General features: G+C 37.9%; 1 protein-coding gene across 2 annotated transcripts in view; it reads right to left on the bottom strand.

Moving 5' to 3' along the window:
- SMARCA2 (SWI/SNF related BAF chromatin remodeling complex subunit ATPase 2) overlaps positions 1-23021 on the bottom strand; it is a 117053-nt gene that overhangs the window by 92036 nt on the left and 1996 nt on the right. For both annotated transcript variants that reach the window (XM_081316507.1, XM_081316508.1), the window contains exons 2-3: positions 12307-12563; positions 4462-4591 (exon numbers count right to left, since the gene is read on the bottom strand). In XM_081316507.1, coding sequence (XP_081172633.1) covers positions 4462-4591; positions 12307-12531 — 355 coding nt within the window. In that variant the 5' untranslated portion in view covers positions 12532-12563. The remainder of the gene's footprint in view (positions 1-4461; positions 4592-12306; positions 12564-23021) is intronic.

The following is a 23021-nucleotide window of genomic DNA, read 5'->3' as shown; positions in this document are numbered from 1 at the left end:
CCCCTAACTATGTCCTTCAAACTTCCAGATGCTTGATGTATCCCCATCCAAGTTTCTGAAGAGCCAAACACAAAACAGGACACTTGAATAAGCCACAAATGATTTATATTAGATTTGGTGAATTATAATTTGCACATACCCAATTATGGAAAGTATTTCAGTTATTACAGCACCACTAAACAATAACTAAAAATTACTCACCGTTTCCTCAACAAATGACAAATTATAATGCCAAATCTTGATCTAATGTTAATAACTGCAATCAATTACTTAATTTGCAAATACAACTCTCTCTGAAATAAGAGCTGGGAAAATGAGTTTTAGTTAGGAAAAAAACATGGCTGCAATAAAATTACAACAGAAGAAAATATAAGTAGCTCAAGGCTGAACTGGGGAGTCCTTGGTACTCTCTGAACTTGATTGTTTGCTTGCCGACATTTCATTACCCAACTAGATAACATCATCAATAGTGTGGAATTTTGGCATTAATACTGGCAGTAACTTGTCATGGCAGTATTAATAAGGGTGTGGTTTTCTCCTTGCTAGTTTCTTGTTTAGGGCACAGAAACTGAATGAATGAATGGCTTTCTGCTTGTTTGTTTTGTGTTAATTCCTGCTTATCTGGGTGTTGATTGGTGGAGAGGATGCGTTCTGGTATTTTCATTTCCTTCTTAGCTTGTTAGTTGTCTCTTTTGAATGATATAGTTTATTGATGGCTGACTTGTCTGCAGCTTCCAGGAACTTTCTAGCATTTTTAGATCTGGATGCTCAGTTTCCAAAGTTGAAACTATGTGATGATGGTGATGATGTTATGCATTCAGTCGTGCCCGAGTCATAGCGATTCTAGGGGCCAGCTCTCTCCATCCCTTCTGATCTTGCGCTACTTTGAAACTATGCAGCAGAGTGCATTCATGAAGACATAATGAAACCTCCCTCATCTCAAAACACATGGACAGACTCAAGCACAGTTTCAACTTCCAGAAATAACAATGCTTAATTAGCATTCAGGACCAAATAACAGCAATGGTATTCAGTTACACCATCATTATTTGGCTGTGGAGATCAGCATTTGTGCGCTCTTCTTCTTCTCCCTGTTCATTTGAGCAGAGATGTTTACTATCTTCATCCTCCCCTCGACACCATCAAAATACCACCGAGTCACGGTAAGCTACATCCCTGAAGGGCCTAAGGACAGCTATGTATGTCAGCTGCTAAAATCTATTCATCTTGGTGTTAATTTTATTTCCAGATCAGCAGTTTAAACATCCCTGAATATTTAGTGTTACATTCTACCATTTGTTTCAGAACAAAGAAGCAATGACAAAGCTTGTGAGTTATTCACTGATATAAGAAAAATGTCCTCCCATTACCCACAGGAATTCAGATTATGAAGTAAATCAGAATCAGCTTCTACCAGGCTAAGAAAAATAATTATTTTGTGGCCCAGATCTGTGCAAAGTCCATCTGTATGACTGAAATCAGCCAAATACATGATCCTTAGTGAGGCACTGGAATTCTGTTGTTGATATATTTTATGATTGGAAGGTGTTATTTACTCCAAGCGCCATAGGTTATGGGATTTTAGTTTCAGTTGTTGGGGTTTTTTTATTAAAAAGTTTTACAAACATTTTTAAATACAAAAAACTCCCTCCTCCCCCTCCCCAACCCTCCCCTCCCCGACTTCCCAGAGCTGAATACAGGGTATAGTGATACAAACATAAGCTAAAATATGCTAACAACAAAAGTAAAACATTAAATTCTATCGCACTTTAACTCACCATAGTCATAATATTAATAACTAATAACAGATAACTAATTATGCATCATAAAAATCCCCTACTTATTCAAATGCTAAATGAAACTTTTTAGTCCCGTATTTAACAGTTGTTGGGTTTTAAGCACTGTACGCCACCCAGTCAGTCTTATTATTTTATTTTAGAATTTTTTACCAGATATTCCTTGAGGGTTTTTTTTATTTGTTCTGGTCTCTGATCTTTGACTGTAATAAACCTACTTCACTTGAGATCGGCAGCCGTATCACTTATTTAAATAAATTTTTAAAAATTATAAAAATAAAAATGCTAGAGGTGCAAAATAGATGGAGAAAATTATCCTCCTTAAAAACCAAAGCACATGAGTAATGAATATATACTGAAAGCTTAGGTTTGAACTTTAGATGGGATCCACAGTATCAATAGTAATATGTTTTTAAAGTCAGCAAGGATAAAACAAAGGTAAGGCAACTTTTTCCTCTGTATTTTTCACTTTGATATTAAAATATGAAAAAGCAACTTCTTTACTTTTTTTAATCTCCAGAAATGAGGAGTGGGGTGTAAAAAGACAAATAACCTTCAGTCTGGAAATCAACTAAATATTTCAATATTACTGATAATTTTAACATGTTTAAATTGGCCAAGTTTCATTTCCCACCCTCCGTTAAAAAAAATGCATCCTAACCCAGCTGAATCTCACAGTAAAGTCAGTCTCCAAACCTTCACCTCTAAAGATTCCCCAGGTGATATGATGTAGCATTTATACTAAATCCAAACTGAAAAGAGCCCATGGCAGTCTTATAATACTCTTTTGGCAGAGTTCAGATTGTTAACTATAAATATGATTCCAAAATCACCCTTGGTAAGTTGAGAAGGTGAGCACAGGGGGTTACAGCTCAGGCCTTGCTTCAATCCCTTTCAGAACTAATTTGAAAAAAGCCCTGGATTGGGAAGAGCTTCTGTCCTGTTCCTTAAGTCCCAGGGGAGGGTGTGTGTGTGTGTGTGTATGTGTGTGTGTGTGTGTGTGTGTGTGTGTGTGTGTGTGTGTGTGTATAAAGGGACTGTGGAAAGGAGGTGAATTTTTCTCTGAAATGCAGGATAGATCTCAAAGGCAAATAGCCCTTGCTTCTGTGACTGAGATGCCAAAAAAGACAGTTTTACTAAAGGACTATGAGGATAGAAGAAAAAAATATAAACTGGCAGACCTAGATCAAATAACAAAATCATGTTTCTAATTTTTACATTTCATAGCTGTTTTATCCATAGTTCACATTTTCCCCCTCAAGAATCTGTACATTGTTATTTTTCCATCTTAGCAACTGAGTTTGGCTTATATGTGTAAACTGTCTTTTGAATTTCCTTATCCAAAATTCATTTTATATAGTTCATTTTTCTTTTAATATTTTTGGTATCATATTCACTTCTGACAAATTGGAAAATATACATGTTCAGCTACAATGGTTGGTTTTATTATGGTTGGCTGCAGAGTCAGAGAGATGTTGACTGGATTTGACATTTTTATCCACCTATTGAGTCCTTCCCAAGAACCTGGGATAGGCAAATGTTGTTTTTGAGGGTATCAGAAGTATGCTTGCAGTATGTAAGCTGTTCTGAGTAAAGCTGCCTTTTGCAGTTGACTGATGATGGAATTTGTCAGTGCCCATGGTGTTCAAGTGACGCTCCACATTGTTTAGGCATTCCACCCAAGGTATCTATTACTATTGGTACTACCTTTGCTTTTTTCTTCTTCTTCTTCTTATTAGATACAAATACTTGTGGATAGTATTTTGATAAAAGATAAAGTCTTCTTCAAGTCAAACTCATGTGCAGTTTTTAGCAAAAAACAAAACCCACTGTCTTCTCAGATATAAGGAGCCCTGGTTGCACAGTGGTTAGTGCAGGATTGCAGGCAAACTCAGTCCACAGGCTGGAGTTTGAGCCTGATGGGGCTCAAGGTTGATTCAACCTTCCATCCTTCTGAAGCCAATAAAATGAGGATTCAGATTGTTGGGGACCATATGCTGACATTGTAAACTGCTTAGAGAGTGCTGTAAAGCAGGGGTCCCCAACCCCTGGGACTGTGACCCACTAGTGGGCGGTGGCCTATTTTGAACCAGGCCCTGCAAATGGTGGGCTGTCGTGAACGCGCACAACTTGATTTGCGACAGTGGTGGGCCAATGACTGTGTACACGCACACACAACTCAACTTGCGCAAGTTGAGCAGCTTGCACAACCTGGTTCCCCTCTCCCTTCCCTCTGCCAGGTTGCCAAGCCACAAAAGTTGGGGACCACTGCTGTAAAGCACTATGGGGCAGTATATAAGCCTAAATGCTATTGCTAGTGCTACATTTTTCAATTTTCCAGTCAAGCCTGCAGCCATAGCCAACCCTACTCCAACATTAGCTTGTCGCTTTCCGCATTCAAAGCAATGAGCAAACCACATATTACTTTCTCTAGATCTTAAAGTAATTGACATTGATGAATAACTAAGAAAAACAAGTCTCAATTTTTCATTTTCTGCATCATTTTGAACTTATCGCTTCAAATATACCAAATATTATTTATATCTTCAAAGGTTTATCTGTAACACAAACGCAACAAGGCTTAAAAGCCATCAGTTCTCATGTCAAAAAAGGCATATAATTTCACAATTTTAAGAGTAATCTAAAATAGGACAAAACTATAAACCTTGACTGTGTTGATCCATTGGACTCTGAGGTGGTCCCATGCCAGGAAGAGGAGGTCGCATGTTTGCAGCCTTCATGGAACTGTTATGTAGGTCTTCAACCATACCTTTTTCGTGCAAACCATCAATAGGCTGTAAGAGGAAAACAATTTTTTAAAATTTGTATTACGTTTCTTGGATTTACATCCTGCCTTCCTCCAGTCTCATTCCTGCCTCTAATAACACTTAAGCAATGTGCTGCTTTGGCTTGCTCCATCATGAAGATTTATGTAAATTACAATACTTAAAACACATTCATACAAATAAACAAGCACAAAATAGTATTAAAATCAGACCAAAATGTGCATGAAAACATCAAACAAAAAACCCAGTCAGCATTAATAGGAAATCAGAAGGCGAATAAAACTGACCTTAATATGCTATAGCAGCAGTATTTTCTGAAATTATATAATTTTATATCTTTTTTTATGTTGGCTGGGATCTATGAGAGTTATAATCCCCACACTTCTGGAAGTGACAAGGGAAGGCTGAGTTATTGATATTTTAAATACATGCCTTAACATTCTTCTTTTTCTCTTCCCCCAAGCATTTATTATATGTGGACACTTGTAGTGAGCTACATTTTGGCAGCAATATCAACTATAATCTGTGTTTTGAACTACAGAATCCAGAGGCGAGCATCACTAACCAGAATTTTTTTAAAAAGGTTAGCCAGCCTTTTCCAGCCTCACTATCCTCCATGTGAATAGTCCAGTTTCCAGAATTTACAGCAATGGCTGTGTTGTCTGGGAACAGAGGCTCTCACAGGAGCCTTGGGCTTAATTTTCATCTGTAATAAATACTGCCATGCTGGAAAAATTATGTTTTGTTACAACAGTCAATCTTTTCTCAGCTACCCAGGGGACCAAATGAAGCTACGGGTAGCGTTCAACGTAACAACAGCACTGAAAAAGTGACTTATGATCATTTTGCACACTTACGACCACTGCAGCATCCCTGTGGTCACGTGATCAAAATTCAGATGCTTGGCAACTGGCATGTATTTACGCCAGTTGTATTGTCCCAGGGTCATGTGATCACCTTTTGTGACCTTCTGACAAGCAAAGTCAATGGGGAAGCTGGATTAACTTAATGTGTGACTAACCTAAGAACTTCAGTGATTCTCTTAACAACTGTGGCAAGAAAGGTCATCAAATGGGGGAAAACTCACTTGACAACTGTCTTGCTTAGCAAGGGAAATTCTGGGCTCAATTGTGGTCATAAGTCGAGGACTACCTGTAGTTAACTTCACAGAGCACTTTCAGTTGATCCCTAACTCTAGCAAAAGCCATTCTTTACTAGCAAAGCAAGGCTGTATTCAAGAATCAGTTATCAGTGACAAGAAAGATGAGGAAGAAATTGAGCCACCAGAGGAAAAAAAAAATGAAAGGTCAGTCGCAGGAGGCAGGAGAGGCTGCCATATGAGGACAAGGTGAAACCCACCCTGCATTCAAAGAGGAAAAGGAGGTGGAGGAAGGTAGGAAGGAAACCTTCTGAATTGAATCATCACCAGAGGGTAAAATAAAAAGATTTTCCTCACTTGTGAGGGGAGAGCCCAGGGGAAATGCTATTTCAGGGGGAAGAAACATTTAATAGTTGCTCCGAGAGTGTCAAACAAACATATGTGCAGTGCTCTCTAAGGACTGTCTCCTCTCCACACATGCAAAACTGAAGGACTCAGGTTTCTCACAACAACAACTCTCAGCCAACCCCACACTATTAGCAGGTTTTAGATCCCAAAATGTCTCTCTCTCTCTGTGTGTGTGTATATATATATATATATAGACTGACTGCTAGGGAAGGAATTGGGAAGGATGGAAAAGGGAAGGGTGGAAAAAGATAAGAGATTAAAAGAATAAAAACTGAGGAAAATTAAAAGCTTACTAAGGAAAAAAAACACACAAAAATTCCAGATTTCTGATGTATAACTCAGCATGTGCTCATTTTTACTCTGCCACAAACACCCATCATACAAAACTGCTGTTTTAAAATTTATCTATTCCTCTTAACGGTGGGTTATTCAAAACCCCTTTTTCCACTTAGAATGGCAGTATTCTTTAAAAAAAAAATCACATGTAGTTAAAGCTACAGAGCTAGCAATGTACAAAGATTGGATAAGCTTTGATCCTTAAAACAGACCAAGGAAACTACTCATAGTTATCAAGAAAATAACAGCGGGACTCTTTCAGGAAATCCACTGACCTAGTTACAATGGAAACCTATCAAAGGTGAATCTGGGATAAGATATTCTAAAGTTACAAGCACCAAATGTCTGAGCTGAGATACAAAGAAAATTGAATGGCTATATCTGTAGGGCATAAAACACTTAACTATATACTATTCTCTGATGCAAGGAGTTTTATCCCCTTGTTTAATATGGGCTCTTAAAGATTCAGAAAGTTCCGTGACAGTTAAGTAGATCAGTTAAGAACTGAAAAGAAGCCAGAAGGTGGGATGAGGAAGCCTTGAGAGATTAATTACAGGAGAGAAACTGATGCATATTAATAATCTCTTAATAGTCTTCAGAAGTTACAAAAACAGGATTAATATATCAAAAAATCAATAGACAAGCAGGCTGTTACTTACAATTCAATACCCTAGTGCTAAATTAATGAATTAAAACTGCAGTATATCTGAGCATGTGGCACTACACAGAACAGAAATACAAAACATTCCTAATTTTTTTTTAAGATTTCAGGTTTAATCAACTTCAACAACTGGGAAAAAAGGCTGTCGCCAATAATCGGTGTTGCCCTCTATCAATATTTTCTGCTGTTTTGTAAATCATAACGGATGCCTGTTGTGTATGAGACATCTCAAAATAATTTAATTCAAAAGCCATACCAGAAAACAGTTAATGTAATAGGAAAAAATAAAAAGAAATAGTACTTCAGAAAGTTTACAAAATCATGAACATTGTATTAGGGATAATCCATCTAAAATTAAGAAAATTAAAGTTCCATTGATTTCAACAAGATGTGTTTTTTTTAATTTTTTTTGGAAGTACACTCTGATTGTATAGTGTCTACAAAACACATATTGTCTGTACAGTTGATAGAAGTATTAAGGAAGAAAAATTCTATCCCCAATCAAGGTCATATTTTATCCACCCCATCCTAATGGAGGAAAAAATACCAAATCACAGCTTATGAAAGCAGTCTGAGACACAGCAAATACATCTTCAGAAATGATATACCAACTGTCTGCTAAATGCAAATGATAAAACTTAACAGTTTCCAAGAGATAGTTAAATCCTAAAACGATTGCAGTGATTCTAAGAATTTTGAAAGATTATTTTTGTCCTTACTCTCTCCCAGAGACATATTTTTGGGAAAAGTAAGAAAGAGTTGCAACTGGAATAAAGCCATTTAAAAAAATACTATTTTTATAATGCTGGTTTCAGCTTTTTCCCATTCAAATCAGCAAGAAATTGTGCTGTCAAGGGGTTCAGCAATCATGGTCAGAAGAGGCTCCAGAGAGCCATTAAAAAAGGTTTAAGTCCCTCAAACCAGAGAGGGATGGATTGGCAAAAACTGAATAGGCAGAAAAGATTTCAATGCCACAATGCTGGCATTCATTTGGGACAATGAATCTACAAAGTAGGGCATCTACAAGGCACCTACACTTTTAAATCTTCCATATCCCGCTGTGTTGAAAAACAAAGCTTCTGAGTAACACTTAATGCTTTATTGGTCTATCAGGAGAGCTGCCTGTTCATCTTTATAAACTTATCAAAGGAAAGAAGGAAAGGGGTTCCACATTAATCAATGTGTTCAGTTCTTGAATGCAGACACTTCCCTTGAGGCTGTTAAGTGTTGATGAAGTAGGCATCCGCCTGTTGAATTGCAGAGTTTAAAGAATGCCAAAGCCTTCATGAGGAGGAAAGTGAGAAAATGGAAGAGAATCAATTCTTATTGTCTCAGCAAAAGAAATGATGCACAAGGAGTATCCTGACCATAACCAAATTAATAGGACATCCGGTGACCAGAACGCTGCTTATGCCCTGTATTAGAGTATTTCTGTTGCTGAGACAGTAATAATTGATTCAGTGCCCCGTCATCTTATAGTACCTTATAGTTAAGTGCCTCAATAACAAGAAAAGTATAGGCGCTGTAGATATCCAGTCGTCAAAGATTCTACAAATGTGGAGGTAAGAAGGGGAAGAGACTAAACTGAAAGTGACTGGTAAGGCCTTGTGTTTAAACTGTTTTTATTGCTACTGTCTTTTTTCTTAGAACAAGAGGACTCTAAGGATGACTTCTATATAGCATTTTCTGTTGCTTTTCTTGTCACCGTAATGGGTCACTGAGTTCGCTAATTAATGTCTTGTTGATTTTTAACAAAAAATGGTTCTCCACCCAAGAAGGATAACTGTAACTGCTAACTGTAGTTTGTAAACATAGTCTCTGGTTATTGAGGAAGAAAATGCACTTGAGCAGAGATGTGTGGTCCATACAGAGCAGATACACCCTCCACATATACTCTATTTGTAGTCCAGGTTGACAAGCCAAACTTGCACACTTTATTTTAAATTTGGAGATTAGGATTTTGAGAAGCAAATGAGTGCCATTCAAAACTCCAACTGTACTCCATATCAAGCACTCTTCTGTTTTGGAAGGGCAACATTTTATTCTTTAACCGTCAAGCTTCTCTATGGAAAAAAGTGGATTTGAAAATTTCAGATAGCCCACTAACTGATATCACATCAATAGCTATGACACTTGTGTACCACCTCGGCAAGTAAGAAGAAAAAATATAGTTCCTAAAATAAAAAATTGTCCACTACTGTGCTAGAATTCTAAATTATTCTTTACACTAGAACAATTATTCTATTACATTACATCCCAAAAAGGATGAACTTTAATTGTCACAAGTGGATATTTATGAAAAGATTCCTATCTGTAGTATAGAACAAAAATCAGACTGAAGACCGTTTTCTTCCAAGGCCATTGTAGTCTTCCCCAAGGTCACTTTTCTGCCCCAGACCTTGCTCCAGATATAGCTTCCCTGACAGTTCAATTCCAAGTCAAACTTTATAGCCTCATCAAGATGCATGGATATCTATCATGGCCTCACTGTCCTTGATGGAAGCAGAAGGTACCATACAGAGATTTCAAGGCTGTGTACATATAATAATTATAGTCTCTGTTCCATTGATTCTGATGCTGTCTATAGGCCTCTCCAAATTCTAGCTTTCAAATATGAAGGATTCTGAACATCTCAGAATTTCAATTTGTCAATTTCTGTGACAATTTAGTATCACAGAAAGCTAATTTTTGTTTGATCTTAACCACCTGAACATCAGTTACAGTTAAATCTAACTGGCCCAATATCACAAGCAGGTGGAGAAAACAAGTATGGAAAAACTCCAGAAAAACAGCTAAATAAGATTAAGAAAAATCTGCTTTGACATACAAGAGATAAAAGTCTATTTTGTCCAGTCTCCAATCTTGCTTTTTAAGGGAAGGTTGTTGAGAGGGTTGAGGTGCGATATCTCAGTGGTTAAAGATGCTGAGCTTGTCAGCTGGAGAGCTGACAGTCCAGGGTTCAAGACCCGAGCTCCGCGTAATGGGTGAGCTCCCATTCCTTGCCCCAGCTCCTGCCCGCCTAGCAGCTTGAAAGCATGCAAATACAAGTACATTAATAGGTCCCACTTTGGTGGGAAGGCAACAGCATTCTGTGCACTTCTGGCATATAGTCATGATAGGCACATGATCACAGAAATTTTCTGTGGACAATGCTGACTCCCTTGGCCAAGAAACGGAGATGAGCACCATACCCTAAAATCTTTACCTTTATTGAGAGGGTGGTTGGTGCAAAGCTGTAGAAGGGCTCCGGATGAAGTGGATCACCTGGACCCTTTTAAGTCTGGATTCAGGCCAAGGGGGTGATCACAGCACTGAAAGGCCTTGGTCACACTTGTTGATGACCTTTGGAGGGCTTGAGATGGAAGCAGTGCAACTTTCTGGCCCTCCTAGACCTTTCAACGGCTTTCAATACCATTGACTATGGTATTCTTCTGGACCAGCTTTGGGGATTAGGAGTGGAAGGAACTGTGTTATGATGATTCTCCTCTTTCCTCCATGGCTAGTTACAGTAGTAGGAGAGAAGTTCAGCCCTAGACCTCTGCAATGTGGGGTGCCTCAGGGCTTGAGCCTCTAGTCGCTCCTTTTTAACATTTACATGAAACCATTAGGAGAGGTTGTCCATCAATATAGGGTCCAGTATCATTAGTATGCTGAAGATACTCAATTATATATCTCTACCCCTAACCAGACAAATGATGTAGTGGCAGTGCTGGCCAAGTGCTTGGAGGCTATAAGAGTCTGGATGGGTAGAAACCGGCTTTGAGGTAACCCTGGCAAGACAGAGTGGATATGGCATTTTTTGTTCTCCAGGACCAGATGATTCTTTATCTTTGATTTTGGACAGGTGGTATTTACCTTGACTGAGCTGGGGGATCCTGGATTCATAGCTCCTAAGGAACAGATGGCAGTCATGGCCAGGGAGGCGGGCCTTTGCACAGATTTGTGTGGTTTGCCAACTGCAGACTTTCATGGAATAGGAGTCTTTGCTTACAATCACTCGTGCCTTGATCACCTCTTGTCTGGATTACTGCATTGTGCTCTACACGGGATGCATTTGAAGACCACCCAGAAAGTTCAACTGTTCCACAATGCAGCAGCATACAATGGGGACCTCTAGGTTTACCCATGTAACACCTCTGTTGCATGAGCTGCACTGGCTTTCAGTTTCTTTCCAGATGCAATTGAAGGTGCTGATCATTACCTTTAAAGGCCTATATGGCACAGGGCAAGGTTTTATCTGTGGGACTGCCTTTCCCTAAGGACATTACCCATCCTATCAGGTCACATAGGGTGGGCACGCTCATAATCCCTTCCCCCAAACATTGTCATCTGATGGGAGCTAGGAAGCTCCCATGGCAGACCCTTCCCTATGAAACACTCTTCCTCCTGAGGTTTGGCTTTTAGCCTTCTATAAGACTTTGAAGACCTCCCCACATATTGGGAGAAGACTAGATAATCACACATTAGAATTGATTTGGCCCCACGTTTTTGTTGTTTTAATGTTTTAATCAGTTGAGCTTTATAGCTTTAATATAATTGTATATGTCTCTTAATTTTTGATTGGGAACCACCCAGAGTTGGTTGAAAAATGGGTGGCTATATAAATGTTTTAAATAAATAAAATAAATCTTATATAACCATAACAGAAAGAGAGAGAACACCAAATAAAGAAGGAAAAGAAAGAAAATCTCCAATTTAATTTGATACCATTCTACATTATTGGATGTGGTCTTATTTTCCTAAGGCACTACTGCATTTATAAACCTATATTATGAGCAGAATACTGCACTGTCATAATTCCTGGATCTTAAATGTTGTTACTATAAAATTCCATAGGATAAGAAGCTAGTGCCTATTTGAATGAGGCGAGTCTTAAAAATGAAATATTCTGTTTTTATCTTCTAAAATAGTATCCTTTCCCCCCCCCAAAAAAAGTGAATCATACACATGTTCACTTCAAAGACTGCTGTACTGAATTTAAACATATGTACTCCAAAGTATGCTAAATTAAATTATCTCACTGAGGAACATTAACCACAACTGCCACAAGCAAGTCTTAATTTATGCTCTGGAATTCACACCTCAAGATCACAGCACTTAATGAACGATTTGAATATGTAAAACTGACAGCAATATTTAGGACGACAAAATGATAAGTTTTAGTTTTCCATCACAATTGTTCTGTACGCAGAATGTGAAACATTTGGTAGTAATACTTACTTTATGCATTTGGTGCATGCCTTCCTGTGAATAATCACCCGGTCCCATAGATGGCATTGGATGTGGAACACTTGGAGGTCCAGGACTTGGTCCCATCATGCTATGTACTGAGCTTGGTGACGGCCCAGGTCCTGGGCTGGGACCTAGGATCGGTCCTGGAGATGGGCCTGGCCCTGGTGAAGGGCCTGGATGAGGCATTGTAGTAGGATCAGTTGGTGTAGACATCTACTCTGTCTCTCTTGGAATCAGTGATCAAGCTGTAGTGAAGGTAAAAAAGAATACATCTAAATTTAGGTTGTTCGCCACTAGGAAAGCAAGATATATGACATTTAAAGAAATAATTTGCGCATGAACATCAAGTGGTTCTATATCAAAATAAAATATATGTCAAAGTGAAATTACTCATTTATGTCGGGAGTCCACTCTCTGAAACAGGGCTAAAATAAATTGAGTCTTTTGGAAGAAAATTATAATACATGGTTTGCTTGTTTTTTAAATTAAACATCACCTTGGGAGTCTTGCACTGAAAGGAAGATTATATAAAATATATACCCAAATAAATAAGAATTATCAGGTTTTCAAAAGAAAGTCACTAAATTCCTTTTTATTTAAGGCAGCTCTTATAAATACCATGATTCTCAAATTCCCCATCTCCTTATTAACAATTAACTATACAGTATAACAAATACAAGGATAAACAAGCAATAACAATGTCATTCCGAGTGTATGTTTGTATCTGTCAGAAAAAGTGATTGTCTAGACAAAAACAATTAATGCCAAAGCATGTGTTATTGCCTTTTTACGTCAAGCAATATAAAGACATGCTACAAACTTAATGAATATTTGATACACCCTGTGTTATACATTCCCAAGGACTGCAATCGTATGGCATTTATTTATTTAGTTTTATCCCATCTTTATTTTTTTTAATAAATAATTCAAGGAGGTGAAAATACCTAATACTCCTTCCTTCTCCTACCAAACTGAATTTCAGTTGAAAGCAAACTCTCAAAAAAAGGAAAGCGGATTTTTCTTCACTCAATGGGGCACATTTTTGCTCAGAATAACTCATCTTACAAATACTCTGCTTTTTGCAAGGATATCATGTAAAATTAGCATTCCCCACTCTGGAGCCCTCTGGATGTGTTGACTTTCAAAAGTCATGCAAGTTAATCTGAATGAGCAGAGATGCTTTGATTAGAGACAATGGACTAGTTTTATAAGAGACTGGACGTCGTTTATGGACTTTCTACATGTCAAATACAATAACAGATGGTTAACAGAGGGATCTGAAGATTAGTGTAATGCTTGGGTTAACCTGTTGGCTGTTTTGTTTTGTGTTTTTTTTTTAAAAAAATTCTATGATCCAGTGTTGGGTTGGTTTGATTATCAGATAGAGATCCCCTCACTTGGAACATTTGTTTATTTAATATAGTATTTTTGTTAAATCAGGATGGGAAAGCTGATAATTATTTGTAGACCCATTATGTAATGAGGAGGAGAATTTGTCAGTTTTCTTGGGGTTTTTTCCCTTTCTCAGCATCCAGCTAAGGTGGATTTTATATATTTATATTTAATTTTAAATTTATTTGATATCTGGGTTATTTGTTTTTCTTTTTTGTAGTATTTAGTATTGGATGTATGTTTTTCATTTTTTTTCTTTTTTTCTTGTTGATAAAACAAAATAAATATATAAATATCAAAAGTCATGCAAGTTGAGAGGTGATGGGACTTGAAATCCAACATGTCCGTAAATTACCTCATCTTTGCTGCCACATATATTAAGCCAAGTAGACAATATTCGCAGCCTAAAAGCTGCAGGTGGCATCACTGAAAGGTGATGATATTTCAAGAGTTTTATGAGAGGAAATGGAAAATGACATTTTCAGGAGCTGCATGCTCCTGAAAGATGCCCACTCTGTCCTAATTCTGAAGTGAGAGGCAGGCAAATTTATAAGGTGTCATACAAGTTATGGAAAGGGGAATAATTATTAGCTGGAAGTTCCTACAACTGCTAAGTACAAAGATTTGTTCTTGCCCCAAAGTTTCAGGCTGAAGGCTACTTAATAAAATCCAATCTAGCAATAGCAGGGCTAGTTCTTAGCAGGCACCCTGTCAGACTAAGCAACTCAGCTGCTACTTTCAGAAATGACCTCTGACCTAGTTTCACCTCTGTTGCCTTCTGACATGAATATATCCACCAGGTTAAGGGGTCCTAACAATTGGGGAACTAATTCCCCCAAAGCTGACAAGACATGGACCCGATATTTGATTTTTTAAATCAGGATTAGTGACTTAACAGAGCGCCTGAATATGCAACAAAACTCAACAGTTTTACTAAATTGTTAAGGTTGGCATCACAATTATATATCAAAATTTAGTAAAACAAATTAGAGATTTAACTTGTGCACATATAAAGAGGATATATAATGCTTTAATTGAATTGGATTCGGAAACGGAATTAGTTAAAGATTGTATGATAAAGTGGGCACAAAATATTCAGGAACCAATTTCGTTGGACACTTGGGAGATAATTTGGGTCAGAAATGTTAAATTTACTCAGGCTCAAAACTTAAGAGAAAATTTTTATAAAATGTTTTATAGATGGCATCTGGATCCCAAGAAGTTGTCTAACATGTATCCTAATTTACAGTCTAAATGTTGGAGATGTGGTAGTTTAGAAGCCACCTATTTTCATATGTGGTGGACTTGTAGAAATATAAAAGCTTTTTGGATTAAAATTTGGTGGAACATTCAAAAGATTTTTAAGAGAAAGATAAAGTTTTCTCCGCAATTGTTTTTATTGGGTATTGTTGTAGATTGTGATGTTAAAGAAACTAATTTGATGTTGAATATGATAACAGCAGCACGGTTACTGGTGGGACAATATTGGAAGAAGGATAGTTTGCCTACTATAGAAGAATGGGTGTTTAAAGTTTCGAATCTTGCAGAAATGTCTAAGATTTCTGCTTACTTGAAAGATCATTCACAGGAAAGATATATTTCAGTTTGGAGGAGATGGATAGATTATATTCAGAATAAATATGGGGCTAAAAAGTTCCATTTAGCTTATGAGTAGATTTTAGAGGGATATTGTTATTGGTACTTTGTATGTAGTTATGTTAAAGGGGAGTTAAAGTACATTATGAATTTGGTTAATTGTATATTATGCATAGTTTTTATTTAGAATATGATTATTATAACTATAATCCTTTATTTAGCTCTGGGAAGTGGGGGGGAAGTGGGCGGGTTTGGGGTGGGGGGGATTTGGGGATATATTGTAAAATCTTGTTTTTGTAAAACTCTTTAATAAAAAAAACAAATAAATAAACAAAATAAAATAAAGTTAAAAAAAACCTTCATATTCCTATGCCTTAATACCATGCTTTTCTCTGATAAGACAGAAAAGAGTGGTCATTCACTTCATATTCAAGAGAAACTCGTTTGAAATAAACTGTCTTGGAAGCTCATTCCTTGCAGGGCAAGATACAGAATTACCTCTGAAGTTTTAAACAAAGATACAGAATGCCCCAGGGACTAATCTGTGCCACATAGTACTAACCATTGTCACAAAGGGATTTGCTTTATATGTACATAACTGTACCTACTAGGTCAATTACATGGTACCTGCAAGGAAACTTTGGTGGGGCAGGGGGCACTCTAAAATAACGATGTTCTGTGGCTCACAAAAGAACAACTTCTAGCAATCCCATCCAGCCTAGGCAGTGGTGAGGGTTGCTGGAAGTTACTGTACAGTAACGTATGGAAGGCCATTAGGTTTCCTTTTCTATGTATCAAAATGCCCAAAATTCTGGAGGAAAAATTAAAGTAAACTGCTATCAGTTTAAGCAGTCCCTTCATATTACTATCCTAAGAAGCAACGCGCTGTGTTTTAACCAAAGCCTGCAATCAGCCTTGCATTGTCTGCAAACAGTGTGCACTGCAAACTTACTCTAGTGACTAGTAAATCGTTTTGGTAAATGTTAACCATAGTACCACTAAGTTGAAAACTGCTTCGGCATGACATCTAAAACTACCACATTAAATGGCTAAAAAGTGTGAACACCTTTCCAACTGTTAGAATTGTGCTATAATTGAATTCTGGAGGCAACTCTTCAGTTCCCCCCCCATCAAATAAGCCCCTTCAGTAGAATGAATACCTTGTCTAATTGTTTCAATATTTTTTTGTTCAACTTCATAGGATAGCATTATTTCTGCGTTGTACACAACCTGCTCTTACTGTATTTGAAGAACTACTCCATATTCCAGAGGCATCTACAAAGGGATCTTGGGAGGGGGGGGGAGGGGAGGCCAAATAACTGAAACGAGGTCATATTATTATGGCACAAGTTCCTTCCCACTTGTATAGACACAATTGCACACAATATAGAGCAGGAAAGAAGTTTGTACAACGAAAGCACAACATTGCTTCTGTCATTCAGATGAAAGCACAGGATCTTGGAGATACCACTAAGACTTCAGCAATAGCAATAAACAGGCTTATATATCACTCCATAGCGTTTTACCCTATTCTCTGAGCAGTTTACAAGGTCAGCATATTTCCCCCAACAATCTGGGTCCTAGGAAGGAAAGAAGGCTGAGTCAACCTTAAACCGGTCAGGATTGAATTCTTGGCTGTGGGCAAAGTTAGCTTGCAATACTGCAAACTACTACGCCACCACATGCAAGATTATCTATTAAAAATATTGGTGGTCATTGACTGTAAGCTTGGAGAAGTAATACTGCTTTGTGTTCTATGCACAGAGTTTTGTTCATTTTCTTCCCAAATTGGATCAATTAATCCAGTATCATGCTTGAGGACAGGCCTAAGTCGCATGTAAATCTTAAACGAAAAGCATTTTCTTGTGAAAAGTGGCATTCATTGCACAAATGGCCACTAACAACATACCAGTTCAGTTATCAGGAAGTGCAAAATCTGCCTGCATTTACATAAAATGGAAGCATTGCAGTCCGAACTGCTGTAATTCTTTTAATGGAGTGACTGAATTTTGAGCATCAGTCTCTTCACACAAACCAAGCCTACAATATAAGTTACATTACTTTCATGCAGTGCCAGCCGCCATTGCTCCCAGCACTTACATCTCACCATGTGCTCTTTCTAGTGTTCCCAGCATATGATATAACCACATCTGTTAGATTATTCTGGGGAAATTGGCCCATCTCTCAGGGATGCCGAGATCTGGATGGTTTTCATTATGTTCCAGAAACCCTACTAATACAGATATAGAGTACTAGCAGAAAAAATACCTATACAAATATAGCAATTGCTCCCACTTGTGAAAATCTCCCAAGTTTCATCAGAGAAGTTATTACTGTAAGTACAGATGAGGGGGGGAGGGGGGAAGAAGAAGAAAAAGCCAGATGAAAAGGAAGCCAGATGAAAAGGAAGAGATAAATGTAATGGCCAGAATCACTTTGTGGCTTTTCCTTTAAACACATTTTAAATTAAGTTTCTTTTTTTCTTGCACACATTTAGCCTACAGTGGCATGTCTCCCTTTGAAATAGAGACTGCAAAACAGAATGTCTCAAGCCATGAACAATTCACGACAAAGGTCTGTTCACATGAGGAAGACTATCGACGCCAAAATGCCAGCATAATTTATATTACCGATACGTTGCCAGAATTATAAAATAAAACCAAACCACTTAACAGCAAAAGACCAAAGGTCTACCTAAAACAAAGACAGACATATACATATACAGGTACTCTTCAACGTACGACCGCAATTCAGCCCAATATTTTTGTTAACTGAAATGTGTGTTGATTTTGGCCCTAATTTACAACCTTTCTTGCCAGTGTTGTTAAGTAAATGTCTGCAAATAATAATAATAACAATAATAATATTGAGGAGGAGGAGGAGGAGGAGGAAGGGAAGGGACCTTGGAGGTCATCTAGTCCAACCCCCTGCTCAGGCAGGAAACTCTATACCATTTCAGGCAAATGACTGTCCAGGCTCTTCTTAAAAACTTCCAGTGTTGGAGCATTCACCACTTCTGGAGGCAGGTTGTTCCACTGGTTAATTGTTCTAACTGTCAGGAAGTTTCTCCTTAGTTCTAGGTTGCTTCTCTCCTTGACTAGTTTCTATCCGTTGCTTCTTGTCCTGCTTTCAGGTGCTTTGGAGAATAGCTTGACTCGCTCTTCTTTGTGGCAGCCCCTGAGATATTGGAACACTGCTATCATGTCACCCCTCACCCTTCTCTTCGTTAAACTACACATACCTAATTCCAGCAACTGTTACCTATATGTTTTAGCCTCCAGTCCCCCAATCATCTTTGTTGCTCTTCTCTGTACCCTTTCTAGAGTCTCGACATCTTTTTTATATCGTGGTGACCAAAACTGGATGCAGTATTCCAGTTGTGGCCTTACCAAAGCATTATAAAGTGGTATTAGTACTTCACTTGATCTTGATTCTATCCCTCTGTTAATGCAGCCTAGCACTGTGTTGGCTTTTTTGGCAGCTGCAGCACACTGCTGGCTCATATTGAAGTGATTGTCTACTAGGACTCTGAGATCCCTCTCAGTTACTACTATTGAGCAAGGTACCACCTATACTATACCTGTGCATTTGATTTTTCCTGCCTAAATGTAGAACCTTACTTTTTTCACCATTGAATTTCATTTTGTTAGATAGCGCCCAGTGTTCGAGTCTGTCAAGTTGTCAAGTTAGTAACATAACTGTATGGTGAATCTGGCTTCCCCACTGACTTTGCTTATCAGAAGGTTGCAAAAGGTGATCACATGACCCTGGGACACTGCAGCTGTCATAAATTCAGGTGGTCCTTGTTTAATGACAAATCATTCAGCACTGAACTTGCACTGGCGTTGAACGAGTGATACTTACCATCAATCCTCGAAGTTCCAACCATCTCAGCATCCCTGTAGTCACATGGCCAACATTTGTGACGTTCTTTGTTGGCTACTTACAAGCAAAGTCAATAAGGAAAGCAGCAGGAATGGGAATGATTGAAATCCTTGTTTAACAACATGCAATTTGCTTAACAATTACAACTGGGAAGTGCAGGAACTTCTGTCACTAAGCAACACGGTCAATATCATCATACTTCATAACCGCATTGCTTAGCAATGGAAATCTGGATCCCCACTGCCATAGTTAACCAAAGAGTACCTGTATTGTGTTACATATGGTAACCTATGGAGTCCTACATTCATAAAATGGCATTTAACAGCGCCACATTAGGACAACTTTCAGACTAACTTTTTAAATTGCATGTAGAAGTTGTATCACAGGAAATGACTGAAAAACATGCACAGTATTACATTTGGCCCTTTGGGAGAGCGAAACACGCTTTATTCAGGACTCTTCTCCATTATTCACTATATTCTTTATATTTAACCCTATTCCAAAAATCTCATCCAGCAGATTTTGAAAAACAGAGAAACTGTAGCAAGAAATTGTAATGAGAATGGAGATACCAATGTAATAAAAAATGGTTCTTTTTAACCATTTTTCTGTTAAGGTTTCTCTCTCTCTCTCTCTCTCCCCCCCTCTCTCTCACACACACACCAAATCCAGAAAGGCAGAGACACCATATGACATTAACTTTACTGTACAATCAGTCCTTGACTTACAACCATTTAGTGACCCAAGTTACAACGGCACTGGAAAAATGACTGTTTTTCACACTTACAAGTGTTGCAGCACACGATCAAAATTCAAATGTTTGGCAACTGACATGCATTTATGATGGCTGCAGTGTCCTGGGGTCATGTGATCAGTTTTTGCTACCTTCTGACAAGCAAAGTCAATGGGAAAGCCAAATTCACCATACAGTCATGTTACTAACTTAACAACTGCAGACACTCACTTAACAACTATGGCAAGAAAGGTCATAAAATGGGGGCGAAACTCACTTGTCTTGCTTACCAAGAGAAATTTTGGGCCCAGTTATGGTAGTAAGTCAAGGACTACTTGTATTTGACTTTCTTATTGGTAGCCCAATCCCGTTCTCTCCCTTTCCCCTATGTCCAATCCTACTCAAGTACTTTTGTAGCAATTGCAATTAAAATAGCCCCCAATACAGGAAAAGCAGGCAATAAGCCACAAAGATTTTCCCCACTTCCTTTAAATAACCCTTTGTTCATGATGTGGTCAAGAGAAGCTGTTTCCATGCTAGGACCTAACAACAGAGTCCAGATGCAATTTCACTTTTCCTTCTTGTCCTACAAAATAGCTTTGCCATTTCCCAAAATAACACCCTCATGACATCCTCTATCGAGGGAAAAATAAGAGTAACTGTAAAGGATTCAACATAAATTAGCTCTAAGGCAGGTGACAGGATGCTGTGACTCACAACTGTATTACAGTTTAGCAATACAGTGTGGAGAAGCAGGCTCTCGGCCTACGTGATAGGAGAAAATTTCCCAGTTTTGGGAAATCTACAACATTCAGATATGTAAACTGTACCGCCTGAGAATTAAAAGCCAACACAATATGGAAAGTGACACAATTGGGAACACTGGTTTATAAGTTTAAAATGTAATTAAGGACTGGGTTGTAATTAAAAAATGGAGTATGGAAAAAAGGGTGGGGGATTAACGTAATTACTGCTGGCTTGAAGGAATGGAAGAGGAGACAACACACAAATCTAAGGCATGCTACTGCAGCAGATGCATAACAAGGTAGGTCATTTATAATACAGATTCCGTTCCATGTAGAACGCCACTGCAATTATATTATGTCACTAGAATTGCAATTATTGTACATTATTTCTCTGCCTTACTTGGAAAGTTGGTGTTTTACAATAAATCTGCACTAGTCAATAATTAGCCATAAATCTGTAATCTTTAGATAATAAAGAGTACTTCCAGTAAATCAGGGTGTGATAGACAGATATCATTGACTTCTGTCATTAATGTTTCAGATTTTAATTCATTTTTGAAATCTGCGCTCTAAAAAGAATCACTTGAAGCTGTAATTCAAAGTTTCTCCAAGTACTTCTCTTTTAGCTGTCCCTTCATCTACCTCCTGATATCAATACATATTGAAATACAGAGGTTTGAGATCAGAAAGAATTTTTCATTGCCTTACTTTAAAAGTTCTTTTTCAAAAGAACAGGATTGTTTGCAGTTAAACATAATAGCAGGCTTCTAACGGTCCATGTCTTCTTATTCTTCAATGAACCAACATCAAACAGTCTAATCAATATGTATACTTTTGTGTTGTCTGACTCAGGACTTTGAAGACCTGTGTCAACATTGAATTTGTGCGTTGTTACAGTATATTGCTGAAGAACATGGGTGAAGGTGCTCTCAAAGTAATCCAGAGAAATACAGTTAATTGTATACAAAGGTTTGTTCCTTTCCTTAGCTACATAAAGACCAGCCACTAGGAGCAAACTTATGCTACAAGAACATTAGGGCAGCTTTGAAGTTAACCACTCATTGGAGGCCAAGAATAAATCTTTCCATGTGATTAGTTGGCAAGATTCACTGTACAAACAATCCCAGGAAACAAAGCAGTATCTAGATCAAGGGAGAACATCTTGCTACAAAAATTATGCATTCGGTCCCAAAGCTTTCTAGTAATGTTATGTGAAAAATATTAAACACATGGGAAGCTATCATCTTAACTGTTCCTATACATCTTTAATTCTAATTTTAAAGGCATGCCTAGTGTCTCTGTCTCCATTTTAGTAGCAAACTGGTTGACTATCCAGTAAGAGAACACTAATTACTTCCAAGCTTAAGTCACAAAAGGAATAAAATAATCATTGTTTTTGAAAACAATCCATGTAGTTTCTTCAAATTGCAGACAAGGCCCCTAGGGGGAGCATGAAACACCACCAACCAAGGTACAAAATTTTGCACGCGTTATTGACAGTAGACAAGATTCAAATTTGGGCTATAATCTACTTTGGGAATTGCTAAAAGGAATGAATTATACTTCTCTGCTCAACTATAAGGCCAATTACTTAAGCACTATATTCTGGCTCATGTATATCTGTAAGAGCAGAAAGGAAAACAACCAGAGGTGCAAAACAGTGTGTGGACAGGTGCAGAAGAAATAGCACAAAACTGCACCAGTATCTGGTAAATATGGTTAATAAAGGTTTCTGGTTGTTAAGATGGCCAGAGAAGGACAAAATAAGTTTAAAAGATGAGTGCATCTTAATAATGCTCAATACCCCATTAAGGAATTTAAAATTTGCTGTCTTCTGCTTTTATTCAGAAACACAAAGGCAATACTCACAATCTACAGTTTGTACAACATAGGCAATATTTATATTCTATAGTTTCCAGTATCCTGGAAACAGCAAAACAACAAAGAATATTTTGGCACTTTAAAGACTTAACCAGTTATTATCACATAAGCTCGCCTGCTGCCTACATCCCCAAGCCCATCAACTCCCTTAGGAGTCACCTGGGAGGCATAAGGGAGAGGTAAAGGGGGATTTGGGGAGACAAACAGCCTGCTCACATTACATTACATGTGGCCCATAATATTAGAAGGATTTACAGTGTTAACAGTCTATTATTTCTTGTTTCTAATATACACCTGAAGTTTGCCTAACACAAGATAAAAAAAGCTCACAGGAATATAATGAGAATACTACAGTGCTGTCTTCTCCTGTCTGGATTCCTTCCTCTAATTCTTGTTTGTGAAAGCTGGGAATGTGAGGAATTGCAACCCAATTGGGAGTCATCATCAAGCTGGGAAAAGCTGCTTTACTG

The sequence above is a fragment of the Vipera berus genome, assembly GCF_964194415.1.
Source record: "Vipera berus genome assembly, chromosome: 2".
Lineage (NCBI taxonomy): Eukaryota > Metazoa > Chordata > Lepidosauria > Squamata > Viperidae > Vipera > Vipera berus.
This window is presented reverse-complemented; position numbering and strand designations above follow the sequence as displayed.